Genomic DNA, 25,347 nt, shown 5'->3' with positions numbered 1-25,347 from the left:
AGGGAACAAAACAGGTGCGGGTATTCCCGCTGCCAAAGACCTTTAAGAGAATAGACATCCATTGGTCCTAGAGTATTTAGACCAATCTCAGGACAGCACCTGGAGAGTTTCCAGTGCTCTACCAGTCTCGGCTATGGGAGGGAGAGTCAAGCAGAGGCATAGCCATTCCATTTCTAGCTTGGGCAGTGGCTAGCGAGTGGAAGGCATTCTGCTACAAGTCAAAACTCACCTGTGCTGTGCAGCAGCAGCATGGGAGAGAGTTGAGGGCGGAGACTCAAGTTTACTGTGTGGAAGAAGGCAGTGGTAAATCAATTCCATATTTTTATCAAGAAAACTCTATGGAGTTTTCACTACCAGAACGATTGCAGACAGGGGTGGGGCGTTCTGGGAGAGATGTGTCCTTGGGGTCGCTATGGGTCAGAGATGACTCAACAGTATAAGATGAGACAAGACTATTTATCATTCCCCTGTGTGAAGTCAGGGAGCCTCAAGATGGCTCTGGGATTCTCATAACAATAATCACAACCTAGTGGAAAGAGCACAGGCCTAAAAGTAAGAGGACCTAGGTTCTTATCCCAACTTGTACTTCCCAAGTGCTTAGTACAGTGCTCTGCACACAGTAAACGCTCAATAAATACTATTGTATGAATGAATCCCAGATCTGCCCCATATTTACTGTGTGACCTTGGACAAGTTACTTAACTTTAATGTGACTCAGTTTTCTCATCTGCAAAACAAAGATTCAATATCTGTTCTCTCTTCTACTTAGACTATAAGCCCCCTGTGGGATCTGATTATCTTGTGTGTACACCAGCACTTAGTAATAATAATAATAATTATTATGCTGGTATTTGTAAAGCACTTTACTATGTGCGAAGCACTGTTCTAAGCACTGGGGGGATACAAGGTGATCAGGTTTTCCCACGTGTGGCTCACAGTCTTAATCCCCATTTTACAGATGAGGTAACTGAGGCAGAGAGAAGTTAAGTGACTTGCCCAAAGTCCCACAGCTGACAAGCCGCAGAGCCGGGATTTGAACCCATGACCTCTGACTCCCAAGCCTGGGGTCTTTCCACTGAGCCATGCTGCTTCTTTGCACACAGTAATTGCTCAATAAATACCACTGTTTGATTGACTGGTTCCTACCCATCCTGGGGCTTGATTTTAACCTAGACTGAGTGCCAGTATCTCCCTGTCAATGGGGCAGAAGTTGGGAGGGAGCTCTCCTGTCAGTCAGTCAATCATATTTATTGAGCACTTACTGTGTGCAGAGCACCATACTAAACGCTTGGGAAAGTAGAGTATCACAATAAAAAGACACATTTCCTGACCACAGTGAGCTTAGTCTCTAAGGTACTGGCTCCTCTAGGCCAGTAGCTCAGAGAGTTGTAGAGAAGCCTTAAAGGACCATGTCTCCAATCGAGGCAGAGTCCTTAACTGTAGGAGTCCCTCAAAGCTCAGTTTTTGGTTCACTTCTATTCTCTCTCTACACGTGCTCCCTTGGAGAACTTTGCACATAGTAAGTGCTCAATAAATGTGATTGAATAAACTAATTCGCTCCCAAGGCTTCAACTGCCACCTCTATGCGGATGATTCCTAAATCTACATCTGTAGCTCTGACCTCTCTTTACACTTTCACATTTCCTCCTGCCTTCAAGACATCTCTACTTGGATGTCCTGCCTACACCTCTAACTATGTCCCAAACAGAAGTCCATATCTTCCCACCCAAACCCTGTCCTCCCCGTGATGTTCCCATCACTGCAGACAGCACCACCACCCTTCCTGTCTCTCAAGCCAGTAACTTTGTCGTTGTCCTTGACTCTTCTCTCTCATTCAACCCACATATTCAATCTATCACTAAATTGTGTTGGTTCAACTTTCACAACATCACTAAAATCCACCCTTCCCTCTCCACCCAAACTGCTGCCATGTTAATCCCAGCCCTAATCCTATACCACTTTGATTACTGTATCAGCCTCCTTGCTGACCTCTCTGCCACCTGTCTTTCCCCATTCCAATCCACACTTCATTCTGCTGTCTGGATCATTTTTCTACAAAAACATTCAGTCCACGTTTCCCCATTCACCTCCAGCTGTTGCCCATCCAGTTCCACATCAAACAGAAACTCCTTACCTTTGGCTTTAAAACACTCAATCACCTTGTCCCCTCCTACCTCACCTCACTGCTCTCCTACTATGACCAGCCCCCACACTTTACTCCTCTAATGCTAACGTACACACTGTATCTCAATCTCATTTATCTTGCCACTTACCTCTCATCCACATCCCGTCTATAGCCTGGAATGGTCCTCCCTCTTCATATCCAACAGTATTTTTTCCAGCTTCAGAGACTTATTTGAAGGCACAGCTCTTTCAAGAGGCCTTCCCTGACTAAGCCGTCATTTCTTTTTTTCCCATTCCCTTCTGTGTCACCCTAATTTGCTCTCTTTATTCACTCTTCCCTTGGTTCCTCACACTTATGTACATATCCATAATTTATTTATTTATATTAATGTCTGTCTCCCCCTCTAGATTGTGAGCTCATTGTGGGCAGGGAGTGTGTCTACCAATTCTGATGTATTGTACTCTCCCAAGTGCTTAGTACAGTGCTCTGCAAACAGTAGGTGCTCAATAAATACGATTGATTGATTGATAGCTTGACTAACGGCAAATCCCTGAATTTTTGGCAAAATGACTCTGCCTATCTCTACTAGGAAGGGGAAGGAAGACTCATTTCTCTCCATCTCCAAAGTGTGTGGAAGGTGGATAGGAGAACGAGAAGCCTTAGAGTCAAGACTTGCAAAGCAGTACCAAAAACTGCTCAGCCCACAGTGCTTAACCAAACCTGTTTCCCAGCCACTCTCATTACCCCTAGAAAGTGGGATGAACAAATTTAGTGTTCTATCTCCAGTGGCAGGGCTATTGCAGGGGCCCACCTTTCCTGGGGCCCACCTGCTCATCCAAGTCACTTGGACCTTGGCCTAGCTGGGGAAATGGAGCGAGCCCAGCACTGATGTTTCTCACCCGTTCAAACCTTTTGCAGTCGTATCATTACATAAGTCCTGAACTAGAATGAAGAGGTTACAGTTACAGAGAAGCAGCGTGGCCTAGTGGATAGAGCACACACCTGGAAGTCAGAAGGACCTGGCTTCTAATCCTGACTCTGCCACCTGTCTGCTCTGTGACCTTGGGCAAATCACTTCACTTCCCTGTGCCTCAGTTCCCTTATCTGTAAAATGAAGATGAAGATTGTGAGCCCCTGTGAGACAGGGACTGTGTCCAACCTGATTTGCTCGTATCTTTCCCAGTGCTTAGTGCAGTGCCTGGCACATAGTGAGCACTTAATAAATACTACAATTAGTATTAAGTTGGCTGGTTGACCTTAGATGAGTTATTTATCCTCTCTCTAGTGTCCTTATCTGTTAAATAGGAATATTGATGCTTCTCTTCCCTAGCCTTTCAGTGATAACTCTGCTGTGGACATGACACTTTGGGAAGAGAAGACTTTTTATGGTATTTGTTAAGTGCTTACTCTTGGCCAGGGATTGTTCTAAGCACTGGGGTAAAGGTCATCAGATTGGACACAGTCCATGTCCCACCCAGGGCTCAAGGTCTTAATCCCCATTTTACAGATGAGGTAACTGAGGCACAGAGAAATGAAATGACTTGCCCCAGGTCACATAGGAGACAAGTGGCAGAGCTGGGATTAGAACAGTGCTTAGAACAGTGCTTGCACATAGTAAGCACTTAAAAAATACCATTATTATTATTATTAGAACCCAGGTCCCTTAAACTCCCAGTCCCGTGCTCTATTCCCTAGGCCATGCTGCTTCTCCCCTAGGCCACACTTTTTCTCCTATGTGCCCAAAGAGACTGTGGTTGGGAAATGGAGTAAAGGGGAAAAAAGATGAAAGAGCAGCTGTTTCTTCTGATTTTGTCCAGTGATAAGAATCACCATGTTTCTCTTTTGGATTGTAATTCCCTGAGTCTGCATAGCCTCAAGAAAAGGGAAAATGTGTATTTATTTTGTGTATGAGGTATTTTGGAAGGAAATAAAAAACACTGAGAACCAACGAAGTGATCCCTGGATGGCAGTGCTATATGAATTATTAATACTACCAAAAGTCTGCATTGCTCTTCTCCACCCCTCCCACCCCTGCCCACGTTATAACAAGCACCAGGACCAGTGAGCTGGTCACCAGACAGGGATATAGGGGGACCAGACGATGTCTCCTGCCCTTTTCCTAACCTTTCCAAGAGCAGAATACTGCCGGTTGACATCCCGACTGTGCCTGGCAGTTGCAAAGCCCAGGTCCTGAGGGAAAATAGTCCTTGGAGGAGGGAAGTTCAGGCAACAACTCGATGCTGACATTCTTCTCTCTGCAAGGAGGGGAGATGACAGAGATTGCGGAGCTTGCATAGCTCGGAACGGTTCTGTGGACTCTGTCGGGCTCTGCTGGGCCCTGTTGGACTCTGCCGGACTCTGTTCTTCCCTGCCAGGCTCTGCTAGACCCTGCTATACCCTACCAGGCTCCGTTGGGGTCTACCAGGCTCCGTGGACTCTGCAGGGCTCTGCTGGACTCTGTTGTGTCCTGTCAGGTTCTGCTAGACTCTGCCATACCCTGCCAAGCTCTGTTCAGGTCTACCGGGCTCTGCTGGACTCTGTTGTACCCTGCCAGGCTCTGTTGGACTCTGCTGGACTCTGTCGGGCTCTGCTGCACTCTGTCGTATCCTGCCAGGCTCTGCCAGGCTTTGTTATGGTCTGCCATGGTCTAATGGGCTCTGCCAGCCTCTACCATGCTCTTCCAGGCCCTGTCAGGCTCTGCTGGGCTCTGCTGGACTCTGTTGTACTCTGCCAGACTCTGCTGGATTCTGCTGGATTCTTCTAGGCTCTGTTGGAGGCTACCAGGGTCTGTCGGGCTCTGCACGGCTGTCTGGCTCTGCTGGACTCTGCTGGACTCTGTTGGGCTCTGCCAGGCCTTGCTAGACTCTGTCATAGCCTGTCAGACTTTGCCAGGCTTTGAGGTGGTCTGCCAGGATCTTCCGGGCTCTGCAAGACTCTGCTGGACTCTGCTGGACTCTGCTGAACTCTATCAGTCAGACTCTGTCAGGCTGCGCTGGGCTCTCTCAGGAATCGCTAGGTTCTTCTGGACTTTGCCAGGCTCTGTTGGCTTCTATCAGGCCCTGCTGGGCTCTGCAGGGGTCTGTCCGACTTTGCTGGACTCAATCAAACCATGCCAGACTCTGCGGGGTCCTCCTTGGTCTTCATTAACATTTGCTGTTGCCATTGATGAGGATGAGGCTGCAAGGCTAACACACCCACTTGCAAATACAACCCTTTCTGATGTGCATGGATTGGAAAAGAGGGTGTGGGGATTTCCAGAGGAGAAAAAGATGCTTTTGTTGAATTCCGGCTTCTTACATCTAGCCTGAAAGGTGGCCAAAATGGATAACAACCAAGATATAAAGGATGAAACGTCAATCCATCCAGGGCAGGTCTCCATAGCTTCTAAACAATGCATGACCGACAGATGCACATTGTTGAGGAAGAGAAATGGGCTGAATTGGGCTTCTTTAGCTGTCATCTCTGCCCCAGTTGCAGGGCTAGACATTGTTCCCACACATGGGTTCGGTTTTAGAACTCAAATCGGATAATTTCAGTCAGTTGACTGAAGCCTCCAATGTTCAAACTGGGTAACTGAAATCCCTGACAAGGACCCCTCTGAGGCGGAGAGAAGTGGGCTAGTTCCCTGCCAACCCTCTGGGCCACTGAAGCTTGGGAGTATGAGGAAATTCCCTCGACCTTCCCTTCTGCTCTGCCAGCTGCAAACACCCTCCTCCATTCTAGTTCTAGTTGCTCCGCCTGGGTGGGTTTGGAGAAGGTACCCACATTGGCCATTCAAACCTAAGTTTCTCAGGGAAAAGCTAAACAAAGAGGGTTGATAGTCCAACCCATCTCTGGGCACCACCTTCTCCACACTTTCTCCCTAGCAGTTCACGCTGTAGGTGGTTGTAGGATGGTGGGGCCTCTTAAGTTTCTACTGGTATGGGTTGCCCTCCCCAGTAACCCCATGGAGGTTCAGTCTCACAGAGGCTCAGGTTTGGCCCTGCCCAGGGAAATGTGGGTCGCCTGTGCCACACCCACAGCAGGCAGCTCTGGTTTCTCAACTAGCAGGGTGGGCCTGGTGAGATCACAGTCCATGGGTTCCATAGTGACTTGGAGTGGGGGTGAGGGGGTACCCCATGCAATCTCATGGAAGAGGAAGCTTGCGACCATCTTCTGGGCCTACAGATCTCAGTGGCCCCAGGGACACTATGAATTTGTGAGATCTCCACCCGATCAATCAATCAGTGGCATCAGAACACTATACTAAGTGCTTGGGAAAGTGATAATAATAGTAATAATTCTGGTATTTGTTAAGCACTTACCATGTGCCAGGCTCTGTACTAAGCGCTGAGGTGGATCAAAGGAAATCGGGTTGGACACAGTCCCCGTCCCGAATGGGGCTCATAGACTTAAACCCCATTTTACAGATGAGATAACTGAGGCACAGAGAAATGAAATGACTTGCCCAAGGCCACATAGCAGATGTGGCGGAACTGGAATTAGAACTCATGAACTTCTGACTCCCAGGCTCCAGCTGTAGCTACTATGCCATGCTGCTTCCCATTCTAGGTTATTGCCATGCTATTGCTTGTACAATGCAACAATTCAACAGGGGACCCCAGTATAATTACTCCAGAAGACCTCGTGAAACCCCATCATCAAACCCCATCACACTGGAGTCAGGGACTAGTCTGGGCCTCACAATTGCTGAGATAGGCACAGTTTTTATTCCAATTTATTCAGAATTTGAGCTGGGTCAGAACTCCTTAAGCCTGATCTGGAGAAAAGCATGTTCTCAGCTCCGCAGCCAGACTTGACCCACCCTTCCGGGCAGCAAGACAAATGACAGAGAATATAGGGAGAATATGATTTTTCAGGACACCTTCTCTGCATCTTCCCCATTTTCTCAAGACAGAAATACCCAGCTCCACAAGAAGGATTATGTATGATTAAAATAGGGAGACTGAAGAGGCTTTGAAATCACAGCTTTCTTTCCAGAACTCTCCAAAGGTGGTCAAATCAAGCAGGATAATCATCCATTTCTCCAAGGCGGCCTTCCCCAGCCTCTTCCCTCCATGGCAATTATACTCATTTAATGACCAACCCAAAAGCATCCCCCTCAATGACTAATCTCCTCTCAAATTTAGCTGGGGACCACCCGCCCTCTTTCCTCTGATTGGTTGTTGGTGATGATGGTATTTGTTAAGTGTTTACTATGTGTCAAACACTGTCCTAAATGCTCATTCTTTCATTCATTCAATCATATTTATTGAGTGCTTATTGTGTGCAAAGCAAAGTACTAAACACTTGGGAGAGTACAGTATAACAATAAACAGACACATTTCCTGCCCACAGCAAGCTTTGCGGGAGTAGATATAAGTTAATGAGTTCAGACACAGTCCCTGTCCCACATGGGGCTCACAGTCTAAGGAGGAGGAAGGACAAGTATTGAATCCCCATTTTACAAATGAGGAAACTGAGGCATAGAAGACGTGCCCAAGGTCACGCAGGAGGCAACTGGAGGAGACAGGATGAGAACCCAGGTCCTTTGACTTCCAGTCCTGTGCTCTTTCTACTATACCATGCTATTTCTCTAGCAGCATGGCTGTTGACTATTTTACCTCATTTTTCCCTTTCAAAGGACTTCAGTCCATCCAAGCCCCAGGCAGAATAGAGAGCTTCGTGGTGTTTCCTCTTTTAGGCCTGGCTCTTGCTGTCTCCCTCCCAAATCTCGACTGTGCCATGGTATGTGTGGGTGTAGGTGTGGCCCCACAGTCTAGTTTGCTCTTTTATCACCCTCTCCCCAGGTGTACACACAATCTCTTGGCACTTTCCTTCCTGCTAGGTTCGTTGGACCCTTATTGGGTCTGAAAGTGGCGACTTTCATAATTTAACTTTGCAGGAGAAATATCAGTGTTATCCGTATTTTCCACACCCAAAAATAATAATATTAATAATGTTGGTTTTTGTTAAGCGCTTACTATGTGCCGAGCGCTGTTCTAAGTGCTGGGGGAAATACAAGGTTATCAGGTTGCCCCAGGTGAGGCTCACAGTCTTAATCCCAATTTTACAGATGAGGTAACTGAGGCATAGAGAAGTTAAGTGACTTGTCAGAAGTCACACAGCTGACAAGTGGTAGAGCTGGGATTAGAACCCACGACCTCTGACTCCCAAGCCCGGGCTCTTGCCACTAAGCCATGCTGCTTCACCCAACCCAACAAACCTGATGCCCAATGCCCACTTCATATTTGTGGTGGTTGAGGTCTTGTAGATAAATCAAGAATTAGCAGAGACAAATGCCACTGATCCCATCTCACAGCCTGTCCCAGAACCCTGACATTAACATTTGGACAGCATGATGGCCCTGTCTCCTCATCCTGAGCCCAGGTTGGATGACCCCAGGAACTCACAGGAAGTAGTGTGGCCTAGAGGAAAATGCACAAGACTGGGAGCCAGAAGACCTAGGCTTTAATCCCAGCTCTGCCAACTTGTCTGCTGTGTGACCTAGGGCAATTCACTTAACTGTGCCACAGCTCCCTCATCTGTAAAATGGGGATTCAATACCTGGTCTCCCTCCCCTTTAGACTTGGGAGTTCTGTGTGGTACAGGGACTGGATCCTATCTAATCATCTAGCCCAGCGTTTGGCACTTGATGAGCACTTAACAAATACTTCAATTAAAATTATTAAGTCCCTAGGATCTAAGGGACTTGGTGGCAAGGCAGAGGAGGAAAGTGAGCTGCCAGGATCTCTAGGCATTCCTGGACCGATCAGGAATCACCCACCCGGAAACTGCTTGGTCTCCAAAAACTCAACCTAGCAGCTTCAGGGTGGACACTCTGAAGCTTGAAAAAGAGCCTGGGAACATATCAGTCAGAAAGCAGCAGGCAGCAGTTTACCTAGTTTAGCCACAATTCTCTGTCTAATGGGACCAAATATGTTTGCTGCAAGGCAGAAACTATGTTCTCAGACAGTGATGGGGGCAGGGAGATGGGAGATAGGAGAGGGAAGGGGGATGGGGGATGCCTAGGAGGAGAAGCATTAATAAGTGAATGTTGGAGTGATAGGAGGGGGCTGCTGGCTGGTGGCTGTTTTGTCCTCCCTCTGGACACAGTCCAGCTCTCACATCTAGGCCTGGCAAATGATATGGAAAGCAATCAGCCCCACCGTCCTGGGAGTTTGGGAATGTCCTGTTCCTGCCATCTGAAGAATTTTCCCTCCTAAATTTCCCATTTAAGGTTCCGGAGACAGAGAGAGCCCAGGAGCTTTCAAGGGCTATCATAGTCCAGGCTGGATGGAAGATTGATGAGCCGGCAGGACCCCTAGATCTGAATCCCAAAGACCAAGTCGGAGGTGCTGGGTACCATTGGCAGATGTCCTGGCTGGTGTGGTGGTAACATCTGTCCAACCCCCTCTTCCCCCCGCCCCCGCAACCCCACCCCCCAGCCCCAACCCGGTATTAACAAGACAACAGTCAGGCAAAGGCAAAAACAGACTGGTTGGATGTAACTGCTAATTAGGAATATGCAGCAAATCAAAGCATCAGGGGCCCCAGGGGATTGGGGCTGGGGAGGTCTCAGCCTGCTGAAAGAGCACAGGGGAACTGGGATGGATTCTGAGGGACATTCAGCTCCTCAGGGAGAGGAAAGTAGGTCAATTTATGCTTTTTCCTTCCAATCCCCCTCAGATACCCACTCTTGGACAATAGTAATTGCGGTATTTTTAAAGTTTTTTTTAAGCACTATACTAAGTGCTGAAGTAGATATCACCCTCTCTGCAATCTTGCATTTCCTCCTGCCTTCAAGACATCTCTACTTGGATGTCCTCCCAACACCTCAAACTTAACATGTCCAAAGCCGAGCTCTTTATTTTCCCACCCAAACCCTGTCCTCCCCCGACTTTCCCATCATTGTAGAAGGCATCACCATCCTTTCTGTCTCACAAGCCAGTAACCTTGGCATATTTCTTGACTCCTCTCTTTCATTCAACCCATATAATAATAATAATAATAATAATAGTATTTGTTAAGCACTCACTATGTGCCAGGCACTACATTTTCAATCTGTCACCAAATCCTGTTGGTGACCTTCACCTTCCCACCTTCACAACATCCCTAAAATTTGCCCTTTCTCCTCAGATACCCACTCTTGGACTGCTACCATGTTAATACTAATCTTTTCCCACTTGGATTACTGCATCAGCCTCCTTGCTAACCTCCCAGCTTCCTGTCTCTCCCCACTCCCATCCGTACTTCACTCGTCTGCCCGAATCATTTTCCTACAAAAATGATCTGTATAAGTCATCCCACGCCTCAAAAAACTCCAGTGGTTGCCCACTCACCTCCATATCAAACAAAAACTCCTCTCCATTGGCTTTAAAGCACTCCATCACCTTGTCCCCTCCTATCTCACTTCGCTTCTCTCCTTCTACAACCCAGCCCGCACACTTCTGTCCTCTAGTGCTAACCTTCTCAGGGTGCCTCAATCTCGCCTATCTCACTGACAACCCCTAGCCCATGTCCTGTCTCTGGCCTGGAACGCCCTCCCTCCTCTAATCCGACATCCACTTTTCTTCGCACATCTCCTCCAAGAGGTCCTGCCAGACTAAGCTACATTTTTCACCATCAATCATCAATCGTATTTATTGAGCGCTTACTATGTGCAGAGCACTGTACTGTGCTCATCTTCCACTCCCTTCTGCATCACCCTAACTCATTCCCTTTGCTCTTCCCCTCCCAGCCCCAAAGCAGTTACATACATATCTGTAATTTTATTTATCCCTTTGCTCTTCCCCCATCCAAGCCCCAAAGTACTTATGTACATGTCTGCAATTTCATTTATTTGTATCAATGTCTGTCCCTCCCTGTCTGGACTGTGAACTCGCTGTGGGCAGGGAATGTCACAGATTATTGTTGTATTTCCTAAGTGCTTAGTAGTGTTCTGCACATAGTAAGTGCGCAATACATTCAATTGAATGAGTGAATAAATATTAAATAAGCATAACAGAAACCCTGTTCCACATGGGGCTCACAGGTATTGAATCCCCAGTTTAAAGATGAGGAAACTGAGGAACAAGGAAGTTAAGTGACTTGCCCTAGGCCACGTGACGGGCAACCCTGCTGCTTCTCCAAGCAACCCAAACTCTGCTCAGCTAGTCCCCAGCCCTATCCCTGCCCCCGAGTTACCATCTGAAGTCACCACACCTGTTCTGCTCACCCCAGCTCTTGGGGCAGGAAGAACATGGTCCTGGGAGCCAGGAGACTTGGGTTTCTAATCCCGACTCAGATTTTTGCCAGCCATGTGACCTTGGCCAAATCACTTTACTTCTCTATGCCTGTTTCCTCAGTTGTAAAATGAGGATTCAATACCTGTCCTCTCCTCACCTTTGACTGTGAGCTCTATGTGAGATAGAGATTGTGTCAGTGTGATTATGCTGTATCTACCCGTGTGCTTAGGGTAGTGTTTGTCACATAGTAAGCACTTAACAAATATCACAGTTACTAACATTAGCTCTCCACTGTGTATTATCCACTTGCCCTAGGCTTTCTTGCTTCAGAAAGCAGCAGGTACAAGTCAATTCTTCTCCACCTGAATGGCTGACATGAGTGGTTTTTCGCTGACCAAAACATTCAACCTAGCTTTCCTGTGGGGAAACAGAGGCCAAGAGCAGCTTCCCCTCCACACACACCCCTGCCAAGAATCCCTCAGGCTGCTCCTCCCAATTTTTAATCTCAACCATGAGTGGACAATGCCTGTTTATTGGTCTGGGAGAGAGAAATGTGTTGCCACTTTTTCTCTCCTGAATCTATGATGAATCAGAAGCATGGTCTGGTGGATAGAGCACAGGTCTGGGGATCAGAAGACCAGACTTCTAATTCTGATGCTGCTGCTCTGTGACTTTGGGCAAGTCATTTCTGACACTGCTGCTGTGTGACCTTGGGCAACTCATTTCACTTCCTCTGTGCCTCAGTTGCCTCATCTGTAAAATGGGGATTAAGACTGTGAGCCCCATGTGAGACATGGACTGTGTCCAACCAGATTACTTTATATCTACCCCACTGCTTAGTACAGTGCCTGGCACATAGTAAGCACTTACCATTAAAAATAAAACTCCACCCAAAGAGGAGAAGTAGGGGACTTGGAATAGTCCTAGAGGGGAGGGCCTGCACAATCAATCAATTAATCAATTGTATTTATTGAGTGCTTACTATGTGCAGAGGACTGTATTAAGTGGTTGGGAGAGTACAGTATATCAAAGGTGGTGGACATTTTCCCTGACAAAATGATCTTATAGTCAGGAGGCCTGGGTTCTAATCACAGCTCTGTCATTTAATTGCTGTGTGATCTTGGGTTAGTCACAGCTCTATGTCTCCATTACCTCACTTGTAAAATGGGGATTAATGCACATTTTCCCTCCACCTTATCCTGGGAGCTCATGGGGGTCAGGGACTGGGACCTTCTTCCATTGGATCTACCCCAGTGTTTACCAAATAGCAAGTGCTTATAAAATATTACAATTATTTTCTAGGCATTGTTTTTAAATTAGAAGTTAATTATTAGGAATTAATCAATCAATCATATTTATTGAGTGCTTTGGAAAGAGCACGGGCTTTGGAGTCAGAGGCTATGGGTTCAAACCCCAGCTCCATCAGTTGTCAGCTGTGTGACTTTGGGCAAGTCACTTAACTTCTCTGTGCCTCAGTTCCCTCATCTGTAAAATGAGGATTAAGACTGTGACCCCCCGAGGGACAATCTGATCACCTTGTAACCTCCCCGGCACTTAGAACAGCGCTTTGCACATAGTAAGTGCTTAATTAATGCCATTATTATTATTATTATTATTATTATCAGCTTGTAACCTCCCCAGCACTTAGAACAGTGCTTTGCACATAGTAAGTGCTTAATAAATGCCATTATTATTATTATTATTACTTACTAAATGTTTGGGAGAGTACAACATAACAGTTGGTAGACATATTCCCTGCCCACAAGGAGCTTACAGTTTAGAGGAAGAGACGAACCTTAATATAAAAAAAAATTATGAATGTGTACATTAGTGTTGTGGGTCTGAGGGAAGGGTGAATAAAGGGAGAAATTCCAAGAACAAGGGATTATCTCTGTGGAAGTTCTTAAGCGCTTAATAAATGCCATTATTGTTATTATTATTATTATTATTATTATTATTATTATTATTATTGTTATTATTCTGCTCTGTATGGAGGGAACTGGCTCTTTAAGAACTAACTTTCAGTTTAGGAATAAAACCCTCCCCTCTCATTCAGAGTTTGTAGGCGCCTGGAGACAATAAAGTGCTGGCCACTGCTCACCAGCTGAATATCAGTCCAGGGCCTTATTCCTCCTCCTTACAACACCCTCCCACTTAATAATCATGAAATCCCTTGTATACTCTCATTGTCTTTTATACAAGAAGTTCAAAGCCCTTATCATCTCGTTCATTCTCGCCACACCTTGGGAAGGTAGCAGTCTTATCTCCATTTTACAGATGGGGAAACAAAGACGGGGGTGGGGGGGGGGGGGGGTAAGTGATTTTCCTAGGATCTTTCAGCATGAATCAGGGGCCCAGGTTCATTCGTTTAATCATATTTATTGAGTGCCTACTGTGTGCAGAACACTCAATGAAGTGTTTGGGACAGTACAATACAACAATAAACGGGGACATTTCCTGCCCACAATGAATTTACAGCCAGGTCCCCTGGCAATGCCTGCATCGAAGAATATCCTGATTTTCTGTCTATGCTGAATATTTTGCAGCTCCTCACTACACTATTTGAAGACAAGAAGGTGGACCAGAGGAGCAGTATAGCATATCAGATCGAGCACAGGCCTGGGGGTCAGAAGGATCTGGATTCTAATCGCAGCTCTGCCACTTGTCTGCTGTGTGACCTTGAGCAAGTCACTTCACTTCTCTGGGCCTGTTAATAATAATAATAATCATAATGGCATTTGTTAAGTGCCTACTATGTGCCACGCACTGTTCTAAGCACTGGGTAGATACAGAGTAATTAAGTTGTCCCATGTGGGGCTCACAGTCTGAATCCCTATTTTAAAGATGAGGTAACTGAGGCACAGAGAAGTTAAGTGACTTGCCCAAAGTCACACAGCTGATAAGCGGTGGAGCCAGAATTAGAACCCACAACCTCTGACTCCCAAGCCTGGGCTCTTTCCACTAATAATAATAATAATGATGGCATTTGTTAAGGGCTTACTATGTGTGAAGCACTGTTCTAAGTGCTGGGGGGGAATACAAGGTGATCAGGTTGTCCCACATAGAGCTCACAGTCTTAATCCCCATTTTACAGATGAGGTAACTGAGGCTCAGAGAACTTAAGTGACTTGCCCAAGGTCACACAGCAGACATGTGGCAGAGCCAGGATTAGAACCCATAACCTCTGACTCCCAAGCCCGTGCTCTTGCTGCTGAGCCACGCACTAAGCCGCGCTGCACCTGTAAAATGGGAATTAAGATTGGTGAGCTCCATGTGGGACAGGGATTGGGTCCAACCCAATTATCTTCTATCTACCCCAGTGCTTAGTACAATGCCTGGTACATAGTAAGCATTTAACAAATACCTTAGAAAAGAAGGTGCAGATGATCAATCAATGGTATTTATTGCGGAGCACTGCACCAAGTGCTTGGGAGAGTACAGTGCCTCTAGACAGAAAGATCGTGAGGTCAGGGAACTCGTCTCCTAACTCTGTTGTATTGTACTCTCCCAAATGGTTAGTATAGTGCTCTACACAGAGTAAGCACTCAATAATTATCATCGATTGATTGACTGATTACAATGCAATTGGTGGATCCTAACCCTGCCCTCAAAGAGTTTACAATCTAATATGAAGGGCAGAAAGCACAGGGCTAGCAGCTGTTCATCTCTCTGAATTCTGTTCCATGTCTGCAACTGTCTCCTCCTAAGAAGTTGGGGTACATCCTGTGTTCTATAAGGTGCCACACTGAGCCATGCACCCAGGCAGAATACATCATATAACATTAACATAAGAGATCAGAACTGGAGGGGCTCTTTAAAAGTCATTTGGCCCAGCCTCCGGCCCTCAAGCGCTAGAAAGCTTAAGCCATCCAGGAATGTCATTTGGCCATTTTTCTTTTTTTTAGAAACCATCCAGGAATCTCTCTGCTCCAGTGTTTATCATTCTGATAGCCAGGAAGTTCTTCTCTACTCGGACTAATGCTTTCGTGCAGTGGTTTAAACCTATTTCGTTTTGTCCGGTTCTACAGCTGGTTAAAATTCTCCTGGTAAAAGCCTTTCATTATCACTCTCCATTCATGAGTCATTCCCCATAGCTAAATTCCCACTAAAACCATAGGAAGTTAACTCTTGGAGTTCACCCACTCTCCCTCTCCAGAGCTCATTCATGGGGCCGGATCTTTGCAGAATCTACCCATCACATTACCAACAAAGATTTCTTCTTGACACCAAAGGAGGATTTTCAGTCATCTGGCTTCTGGTTCCTAGATTTAGACACCTCTCTCCCAACTCTAGAAATAATGAAATGTGACCCTGGAGTCTGCCCACAAGAAAATATCCACCTCCCCCACTTTTAATGGTATTTATTAAGCTCTTACTATATGTCAAGCACATACTAAGCATTAGGGTGGACACAAACTAATCAGTTTGGACACAGTCCATGTCCCACATGGGGCTCACAGTCTTAATCCCCAATTTACAGATGTGGTAACTGATGTTCAGAGAAGTGAAGTGAGTTGGTCAAGGTCACGTAGCAGACTAGTGGCAGAGTCAGGATTAGAACTCAAGTCCTTCTGCCTCCCAGGCCTATGGTCTATCCACTAGGCCATGCTGCAAATAGATGCCCACATTCACCACCCCACAACCACCACTTATGAGTTTTCTGACCCAAAAATGAAACTGCTGCCCCTTGCCCTTCATCTGGCATAAATTTGTTTTGGATTGCAGGGAGCCTTTTTTGCTGGTAGAATGGAAGGATGGAGAGAATGTTTCCTACTTTAGTTCCCCAGAGAGGACATCAGGGACTGGGACTCCAATTTAAAAAAAAAAAGTCTCCGGGGCATCTGTTATCTCCCCAAGACCCAACTCAAACCCTGTGGCAGACCCTGTGGAATCTCCACAGAATTAGAGACTGGTGGTTCAAAGTGCTGTTTCATGGCTTGTGGATATACAGGTGTGAAGACTATGGAGATGTACCTATGAATGACAATTTTTTTCATAATAATTAATTAACACCTCGAGGCCCTTTGCTAGGAGAGTCTCCTGGCAATGTGTGGAAGTTCAAATCCTCTCAGGCATGAAGTGATTTCTCATTAACAGACCCAGGATCCTGGCTTTCTTCCCTGTGGGGGTTCTCCAGCCCATGAAGCCATAGTCATAGATCAGAAAACACTGAACAGGAGAGGACAGGTAATTATTATTATTATTATTGTTATTAATAATAATAATAGTAGTATTTGTTCAGCACTTAACTGTATGCCGGACACTGTACTAAGTGCTGGGGTGGATACAAACAAATAGGATTGGATACAGTCCCTGTCCCAAGCATTAATTCATTCAATCGTATTTATTGAGCACAGAGCTCACAATCTTAATACTCATTTTACAGATGAGGTAACTGAGGCACCGAGAAGTGAAATGACTTGCCCAAGGTCACACATACACAATTCATGCAGCCACAGTAGGTCAGCGAATTAAGTTCAGGGAAACCTGTGCAGGAGACAGCTGACTTCAGCCTCCAAGTCAGACCAAAGAAAGGACAATTGGAAGGATCTCATCATTGAATTGACTTGTCTGTGGGAAAATTGGGGGACCCGGGAGGGGAGGTGGAGGGCCCTTGGGTGATGACAGGGTACAGACACACAGCCTTGTAAGGCCCAAAAAGTATGGTGTATTTCCCATTGTGTTGGCTGACGGACACCAATGTCTTAATTGGAAACCCTGTACACTTTGACCTCTTAACTGCTCACCAGTTCCAATAAACTAGAGGTAAGAACCAGGTGCCCTCTCCTATATCCTTGGACAATACCCCTGAGGCCTGAGTTCGCTCTGAGGAAGAAGAGGCAGGGAAGGTGGGGTAGGTGGACGGATGTTGGGAAGGTGGGGCGGGTAGGGGCTGTTGAGCAGGTGGGTTAGGTCTAAGGATGTTGGGAAAGTGAAGTGGATGTTGGGAAGCTGGAGTAGGTGGGAAGCTGTTGGGAAGGTGGGGTGGATGAAGAGCTGTTAGGAAGAAGAAGCGTGGCTTGGTGGCCAGAGCACAAGCCTGGGAGTGAGAAGGTCATGGGATTAAAACCCGTGTGGATCTGCCACTTGTCTTCTGTATGACCTTGGGCAAGTCACTTCACTTCTCTGGGCCTCAATTCCCTCATCTGTAAAACGGAGATTTAGGCTGTGAGCCCCACGTGGGACAGAGACTGTATCCAAACTGATTTGCTTGTATTCACCCCAGCATTTAGAACAGTGCTTGGCACATAGTAAGTGCTTAACAAATACTATTATTATTATTAAGGTGGGGTGGATGGGGAACTGTTGGGAAGATGGGGTAGATGGGGAGCTGTTGAGAAGGTGGGATGGATGGGGAGCTGTTGGGAAGGTGGGAAGCTGTTGGGATGGGGAGCTGTTGGGAAGGTGGGAAGCTGTTGGGATGGGGAGCTGTTGGGAAGGTGGGAAGCTGTTGGGAAGGTGGGGTGGATGGAGAGCTCTTGGGAACATCAGGAGCTGTTGGGAAGGTGGGGAGCTGTTGGGAAGGTGGGGTGGATGGGGAGCTGTTGGGAAGGTGAGATGGATGCAGAGCTCTTGGGAAGGTGGGGAGCTGTTGGGAAGGTGGGGTGGATGGGGAGCTATTGGAAAGGTGGGGAGCTGTTGGGAAGGTGGGGTGGATGGGGAGCTGCTAGGAAGGTGAGATGGATGTGGAGCTGTTGGGAAGGTGGGGAGCTGTTGGGAATATGGGGTGGATGGCGAGCTGTTGAGAAGGTGGGGAGCTGTTGGGAAGGTGGGGTGGATGGGGAGCTGTTGGGAAGGTGGGATGGATGGGGAGCTGTTTGGGAAGGTGGGGTGGATGGGGAGCTGTTAGGAAGATGGGGGCTGTTGGGAAGGTGGGCTGGATGGGGAGCCGCTGGTAAGGTGGAGTGTGTGAAGAGCGGTTTAACAAAGGATTCCGCAGTGAAGGCAGACGATCATCGACTTTACGGTGGGGGATTCCCACCGAGCCACCTCCCCGCTAGAGGTGGAGCGGCGGCGGTCCGTCCTAGGCAGTCTGTCCGTCCTAGGCAGCCTCCCTTGCCCTGGGGGGACCCAGAAACCCGGCCGGCCCCCAGTCCCAGCCAAGGAGCTTTGGCTTTTGAGTGGAGTTCCTTCCCTAGCGCTGCCCAGGAGGATGGGGCGGCCGGGAGCCCACAGACAAGCCCCCAACTCGGTTTAGGATGGGATTTCACCTCCGCAGAGGAGAGAGAAGCCGGCTGCTTCACAACCAGCCGAAGCCCATTGTGTCCCCCAACTCCAGCTCTTTAGAGCACAAAGCATCGCAAGGCTGCGCCCAGCTTCGCCTTCCTTTCCTCCTGCTTCTCCGAGAAGCTCCGGGATAAAATGTGCCGGAACTCCTGGGAGACAAAAAAAAAAAAAGAAACTAAAAAACCAACCAGCGGGGCTCGGTCTGGTCTGGGACCCCGAGACGAGATCCCTTTTGCTAACGGAGCGTAACTTAAGCGGGAAGAAAGTTAAGCGGGCACGGCGCCAACACGCCCCTGCAGCAGACACCGTGGGGGAGGAGAGGGGCTGGTCGGAAAGGGACCTGCCCCCTCCCCACCCCCGGGCACATCCTCTCTTACCTCGAATAAAGTCTCTTGGTGGCCGCGTTCTGGAGCTCATCACTGGGGAGGAAAGCCATGAATCCCGGAGCCCCGACCCCTCTCCAAATCCAAGGCTGCGGCACAGGGGCGGCATCAACCCGAGATGGGAGGAAGGAGAAGGCACCCTGGCAAGACAGCCGGCCCGGAGGGAGTTCCCTCCCGGGGAAAAGGAACTGGTAGTGGTATGGCAGCGGCTAGGAAGTGATGTATAGACAAATAAACTCTCCAGCAGGTCGCTCCTCCCTCCCCGCGTGATGTCATCCCCGGCTATCACTGTCGGGGGGGAGATCAGGGGAGGGGATGAAGGATGGGGGGCAGGGGGGCGCAGGGAGGAAGGCTTTTGCTCATTTCTGGCTCAGCTCCCCCCCTGCCCCCCTCCATTTCACCACCTCGGCTGCCCCCACTGCAGGGCTTCACTCCCCACGTGTTGCCTCTTGGCTAGTTCGGCAGCGTGATGGACAGTCCAAGTCAACCGCGTGGGAGTGTGAGAGTGTGTGGGGGTGTGTGGGGGGGTGTGTGTGTGCAGTGGAAGGAGGGGGACACACTCTGCGTGAGTCAGGGTCTGGGGACCACTCACCCCTCGAGGGTGACCCGGGGCCGGGTGGGAGGAAGAATTTCAACTCACCACAAGATCCAAGAACTAAAACGTTTGGAGAGAACTGAAAAGTCGGTTCACTGAGGAGACAGGTAGAGGGTCAGATTGCCGAGAAGCTGGGGCACTTCCACGCATAAGGAGCTTCAAAGCCGACGGTGCCTTTCCCAGAATGACTTTTTGGCTGGCCCTTTGGCGGGCCTCTCACATTTTGTGGCACTACCATCCTTCCCGTCTCACAAGCCCGCAACCTTGGTGTCATCCTCGACTCCGCTCTCTCATTCACCCCTCACATCCAAGCCGTCACCAAAACCTGCCGGTCTCAGCTGCGCAACATTGCCAAGATCCGCCCTTTCCTCTCCATCCAAACTGCTACCCTGCTCATTCAAGCTCTCATCCTATCCCGTCTGGACTACTGCACCAGCCTTCTCTCTGATCTCCCATCCTCGTGTCTCTCTCCACTTCAATCCATACTTCCTGCTGCTGCCCGGATTATCTTTGTCCAGAAACGCTCTGGGCATATTACTCCCCTCCTCAAAAATCTCCAGTGGCTACCAATCAATCTGCGCATCAGGCAGAAACTCCTCACCCTGGGCTTCAAGGCTGTCCATCCCCTCGCCCCCTCCTACCTCACCTCCCTCCTCTCCTTCTACTGCCCAGCCCGCAACCTCCGCTCCTCCACCGCTAATCTCCTCACTGTACCTCATTCTCGCCTGTCCCGCCATCGACCCCCGGCCCACGTCATCCCCCGGGCCTGGAATGCCCTCCCTCTGCCCCTCCGCCAAGCTAGCTCTCTTCCTCCCTTCAAGGCCCTGCTGAGAGCTCACCTCCTCCAGGAGGCCTTCCCAGACTGAGCCCCTTCTTTCCTCTCCCCCTCATCCCCCTCTCCATCCCCCCATCTTACCTCCTTCCCTTCCCCACAGCACCTGTATATATGTATATATGGTTGTACATATTTATTACTCTATTTATTTATTTATTTATTTATTTTACTTGTACATTTCTATCCTATTTATTTTATTTTGTTGGTATGTTTGGTTCTGTTCTCTGTCTCCCCCTTTTAGACTGTGAGCCCACTGTTGGGTAGGGACTGTCTCTATGTGTTGCCAATTTGTACTTCCCAAGCGCTTAGTACAGTACTCTGCACATAGTAAGCGCTCAATAAATACGATTGATTGATTGATTGATTGATTGTTTTTCCGATCGGTGGGCGGAATTTCAAGACTGTTTTTCCTGGAGACAGAAACAATCACAAGGCTTGTGACCCCTATAAGATTAGTGAGTCCACAGATATCAGTCTGCCGCTTCACCAGGGGAGCTGTTTGGGCGGATTGGTGTGGTGCCCGTGCCTGCCTGTGTATAGTATGTGAAGTGGATATCCTCTAGTACCCTGATAGCACATTAGTCAGAGTGCAGGATATATCCGAACCCAAGGGAACCACATTTCTGGGACACGGAAGACTTCAGAGCTACATTCTAGAGGCCAGATGTCCTGGGCTGGTCCAGCTGCTTGTCCGGTAGGACGGTGCTGGGGTGGGCCTCTCTGAGCTATGCAGGAGAAACCTGAACAAGCAACGGGGAGAAAGGGGAGATGCAGGCAAGCGTATTTCCCGGGATCGGGAGAGGAGTGGGGCACCCACAAGAATGGGGTTCACTAAGCAATCAGTCGGCCCTCGCAACTCTGAGTGTAAGGGGAAACAGTACCTTGACACTGGCTGAGCCTCAACTGGTCTTCTTGAGCCATGCCTCAGAGTCAGTCAATCATATTCATTGAGCGCTTACTGTGTGCAGAGCACTGTACTAAGCACAGAGCGCAGGAGCACACCATGCGCTGACCAATCCTTTTGTTGCAGGCTTGAGGGTGGGGTCAGGGGTGATATCACCATCCTCATTTATGCAGAAATGGAAAGGAAAGTTTAGGAATTATTTGTTACGATATTTGTTAAGTGCTTTCTATGTGTCAAGCACTGTTTTAAGAACTGGGATAGCGTTAATCAGGTTGAACACAGTCTGAGTAGGAGGGAGAATGGGTATTGAATCCCCATCCTGTAGTTGAGGAAACTGAGGTACAGAAATGTTTAGTGACTTGCCCATGGTCACACAACAGAAAAGGGTGGAGTGGGATTAGAACCCAGGTCCTCTGGTTCCCAGGCCTTTGATGTATCCACTAGGCCACAAGGATCTTGCCCAAGATCCTACCTACAACAAGCCTTTAAATTAGACTGTCAGATCATTGTGGGCCGGGAATGTGTCTGCCAACTCCATTGTATTACACTCTCCCAAGTGCTTAGTAAACTGCTCTGCACACTGTAGGCACTCAATAAGTAGCATTTATTGATTGATCCTCTGAGGTCTCAGGGAGAATCCTGTGGGGTATTTGGTTCTTAAAATCTGACTGAAATAATCCCAGAGTTCCCTTGCTCATTCACACCCAGGTGAGAGGGCAGGTTACAACCCTTCTGAATGTCCTGGGCAGTATCTGACCCTTGCTCTGAGCTCCAAAGAATGATGCTTACACATTCTCTGTTTTTCCCCTGCTGCTCGTGGCCTTACATCTGGAAAAGAGAAGATCCAGAGTCAGAAAGTTCAGACCCTGTCCTCCAGAACCAAGACATTCCTAGCTTAATTCCAGGGACTGGATCTCTTCTGAATCCTACCAGCTGAGCAGTAAACATCAGGCTTAAAGATGACTCTATTTCGGCAGCCAAACCAGGTCAAGATTCCAGCGGTCTGTAGGGAGAGGACTTAGGCTCTGAAGCCTGGTCTGTAGTAGCAATCCCTCCCTCTTCCCCCCTCAGACCTCTTAATAATAATAATATTAATAATTGTGGTATTTGTTAAATGCTTATTGTGTGCCAGACACTGTACTCAGTGCTAGGGTAGATACAAGATAATTGGGTTGAACATAGTCCCTGTCCCACATAAGGCTCCCAGTCTTAATCCCCATTTTACAGATGAGGTAACTGAGGCACAGAGAAGTTAAGTGACTTGCCAAAGGTCACCCAGTAGACAAGTGGCAGAGGTGGGATTAGAACCCAGGTCCTCCTGATTCCCAGGCCACTACGTACTAGGCCACTAGTTCTCTCTCCTAGACCATGCTGCTTCTCTTGAACTGACTCTAGTGCCTTGGGGACCTGAAGAAGCAGAGGGCTGAAAAGAGAATCGAAAAGGACTTTGCAGGCCGGGGTTGGTTAGTTTGTTTTTCCTCCGGAGGATATTAGGTAGGAAAATGAAAACCAGCTGGGCTTTGCTTCTGCCACCTCATTCCCAAGCCCTTTCCCAACCACATGATTTGGGAGGGGCTCTCCTCCCAGGGGCCAGGTCTGCCAGTTGACACCGCTCCAGTGTGGGAGGCCAGTGGAAGCATCCTAGGCCAACACTCCCTGGGGCCAGAGGTGGCTGAACAAGAAGCCAATTGAGGGTGGGTGGAAGGGCGGACCATAGATAAGCATGGTGAGCGGTCACCTGACTCACTGCTTCCCAGTGGTTTTCTCTAGTCCCAGGGATAATTTGAAAATAGTTTTCAAAATACCACAGTTATTATTATTGGGAAAGCAGAAAGAAGCAGTGCCGCGTAGAGGAAAGGGGACAGAATGGTGAGTCAGGAAACCTGGGTTCTAATTCCTGCTCAGTCATTTGCCTGCTGTGTAACTTTGGGTTATTTACTTAAGTTTTCTCTGCCTCGGTTTCCTCATCTACAAACTGCAGATTTAATACTTGTTCTCCCTCTCAAACTGTGAGCCTCATATGTGACAGGGACTGTGTCTGATCTGATTTGTTGTATCACAGTAAGGGATTGAAAAATACTATTGTAACTACGATTATTATTACTATTATTGGAATAGGAAAGCTTGATAGAACCCAGAGCCAAGTTTATTCATTCACAGGGAGGTGTGAGTTGAACATTGGTGAAACTGATCATTATCAACAGATTCACTTGGGTAAGGAAATCTGGATTTTTCTCCCTACCTGTGGTGTGAGCCATACAGATACCCTTCACTTTCCTGTGTTTGTGTATGGGTAGAGATGCAGTCAAGAAAGACTTGAGACCACATTCTAGCCTCCTAGACTATAATGTTGCAGTAACCCTCCTCTGACATCTCAGAGTCTCATGAGACAATATATTTAAGAATGACTGAAAGCTCACTGTGGGGAGGGAATATGTTCATCAACTCTGTACACTCCCAAGCACTTAGTACAGTGCCCTGCACACAGTAAGTGATCAATAAACACGATTGATGATGATGATGATGGTACCCATCAGGAGCATCCTTCATAATGGTTATAACTACTCGTAAACTCAGTTCCCTCATCTGTAAAATGGGGATTAAGACTGTGAGCCCCACATGGGAAACAGACTGTGTCCAACCTGACTAGCTTGCATCCTCTAGATTGTAAGTTCATTGTGGGCAGGGAACATGTCTACCAACTCTGTCATATTGTCATATTGTACTCTCCCAAGTACTTAGTACAGTGCTCTGCACATAGTAAGCACTCAATAAATTCAATTGATTGAATGATTGATCAACTCTGCTCCAAATCAGGCAGCGCTTGTAGCGGGTCCCTTCTCCTGGAAAGTAAGTTGAGTGACAAGCAATGGGCAACTTCAGAGATGGGAAAATGAAGCTAGGGGGTTGGGCCAAATCTCCCCAGAAAAGTCAACCCTGATGGAGCAAGCTAGACTTGATTCAACAAAATCACTTGAATTTTTTTCCAGGTGTGAAGCAGCATGCCTAGTGGAAAGGGCACACACCCGGAAGTCAGAGGACCTGGATTCTAATTCCAGCTCTGCCACTCATCTGCTGTGTGGTCACTAAACTTCTGTGTGCCTCAGTTCCCTCTATAAAATGGGGATTAAGCAGGTACGCCCCAGGTGGGACAGGGACTGTGTGCAACCTGATTATTTTGTATCTAACTTAGAACAGTGCTTGACACAGTAAGCATTTAGCAAATACCATTAAAAAAGTTCAGGCTCCTTTTGGTAGCTAATATAGTGAAGATACTAAAGGTCAGGAGTTGGGAATCCTGGCCTCTAGCATCAGCTCAGCATTTGCTGTGTGTTGTGATCATGTTATTCAATCTTTCTGGGTTTCAGTTTCTCCAATTTTAAAATGGGGCTAATGATGTCAGCATCTCTTGATGCATGCAGAGTGGAAGTGAGGAATGAGTAACATCATCAAAAAAAGGATTTTGGCTCTTCAGAAGAGGAAGGGTGGGGGATGACTCGACTTAAGTTGTGGGAACAGTGACCTCCCAGATGCCATTACCCCACTCCTTCCTTCCTTGACGATTCTGCTGCATGCCTGGCAAGGAGATGTTAAAAATGTCCCAGGGAGAGGAGTACCTTCCTCTAAACTGTAAACTCATTTTGAGCAGGAGACATGTCTGCTAATTCTGTTGAATTATACTTTCCCAAACCCTTAGAACAGTGCTCTGCACATTGTAAGCACTCAATAAATACCACTGACAGACTGAGAGCCTAGAGTATACACAAGGCAAGATTAACCGAAGCCACACAGAGCCACCCCTTGATAACTACTTTCCTGTGATTAACCACCATTGTTTGCATTTGGGAAGTCAATCTTTCCAACTAATCTAAATCCTTCATGCTACGGTTTACCACCCATAAGAGCAACAGCTTTATTCAAGGGCAGATTCCTGGGCCACCTCCCACAGGCTGGAACTCTCTCTCTAAAAAACCAGTGGGTGGTGGAGGAGGAAGGTGTTTACTTTTTTGTTTGCACTTATCCATCTGGGTTTATTATTTTATCAGTGCTTACAGTCAACGATGCATTTTCA

At 47.7% G+C, this 25,347-nt stretch overlaps 1 protein-coding gene and 1 non-coding gene across 2 annotated transcripts in view; one reads left to right on the top strand and one right to left on the bottom strand.

The window, feature by feature from the left end:
* Positions 1-19,078, bottom strand: part of GPSM1 (G protein signaling modulator 1) — a 151,653-nt gene extending 132,575 nt beyond the window's left edge. Inside the window, exon 1 of the mRNA XM_038745804.1 lies at positions 18,936-19,078. Coding sequence (XP_038601732.1) covers positions 18,936-18,994 — 59 coding nt within the window. The 5' untranslated portion in view covers positions 18,995-19,078. The remainder of the gene's footprint in view (positions 1-18,935) is intronic.
* LOC119927837 lies at positions 80-219 on the top strand. The gene has a single exon (XR_005450805.1). It is a non-coding gene; the product is annotated as a small nucleolar RNA SNORA7 (small nucleolar RNA).
* Positions 19,079-25,347: the final 6,269 nt, after the last annotated feature.

The sequence above is a fragment of the Tachyglossus aculeatus genome, chromosome 4, assembly GCF_015852505.1.
Source record: "Tachyglossus aculeatus isolate mTacAcu1 chromosome 4, mTacAcu1.pri, whole genome shotgun sequence".
NCBI lineage: Eukaryota > Metazoa > Chordata > Mammalia > Monotremata > Tachyglossidae > Tachyglossus > Tachyglossus aculeatus.
Note: the sequence above shows the minus strand (reverse complement) of the source record. Positions and strands in the feature narration are given on the sequence as shown.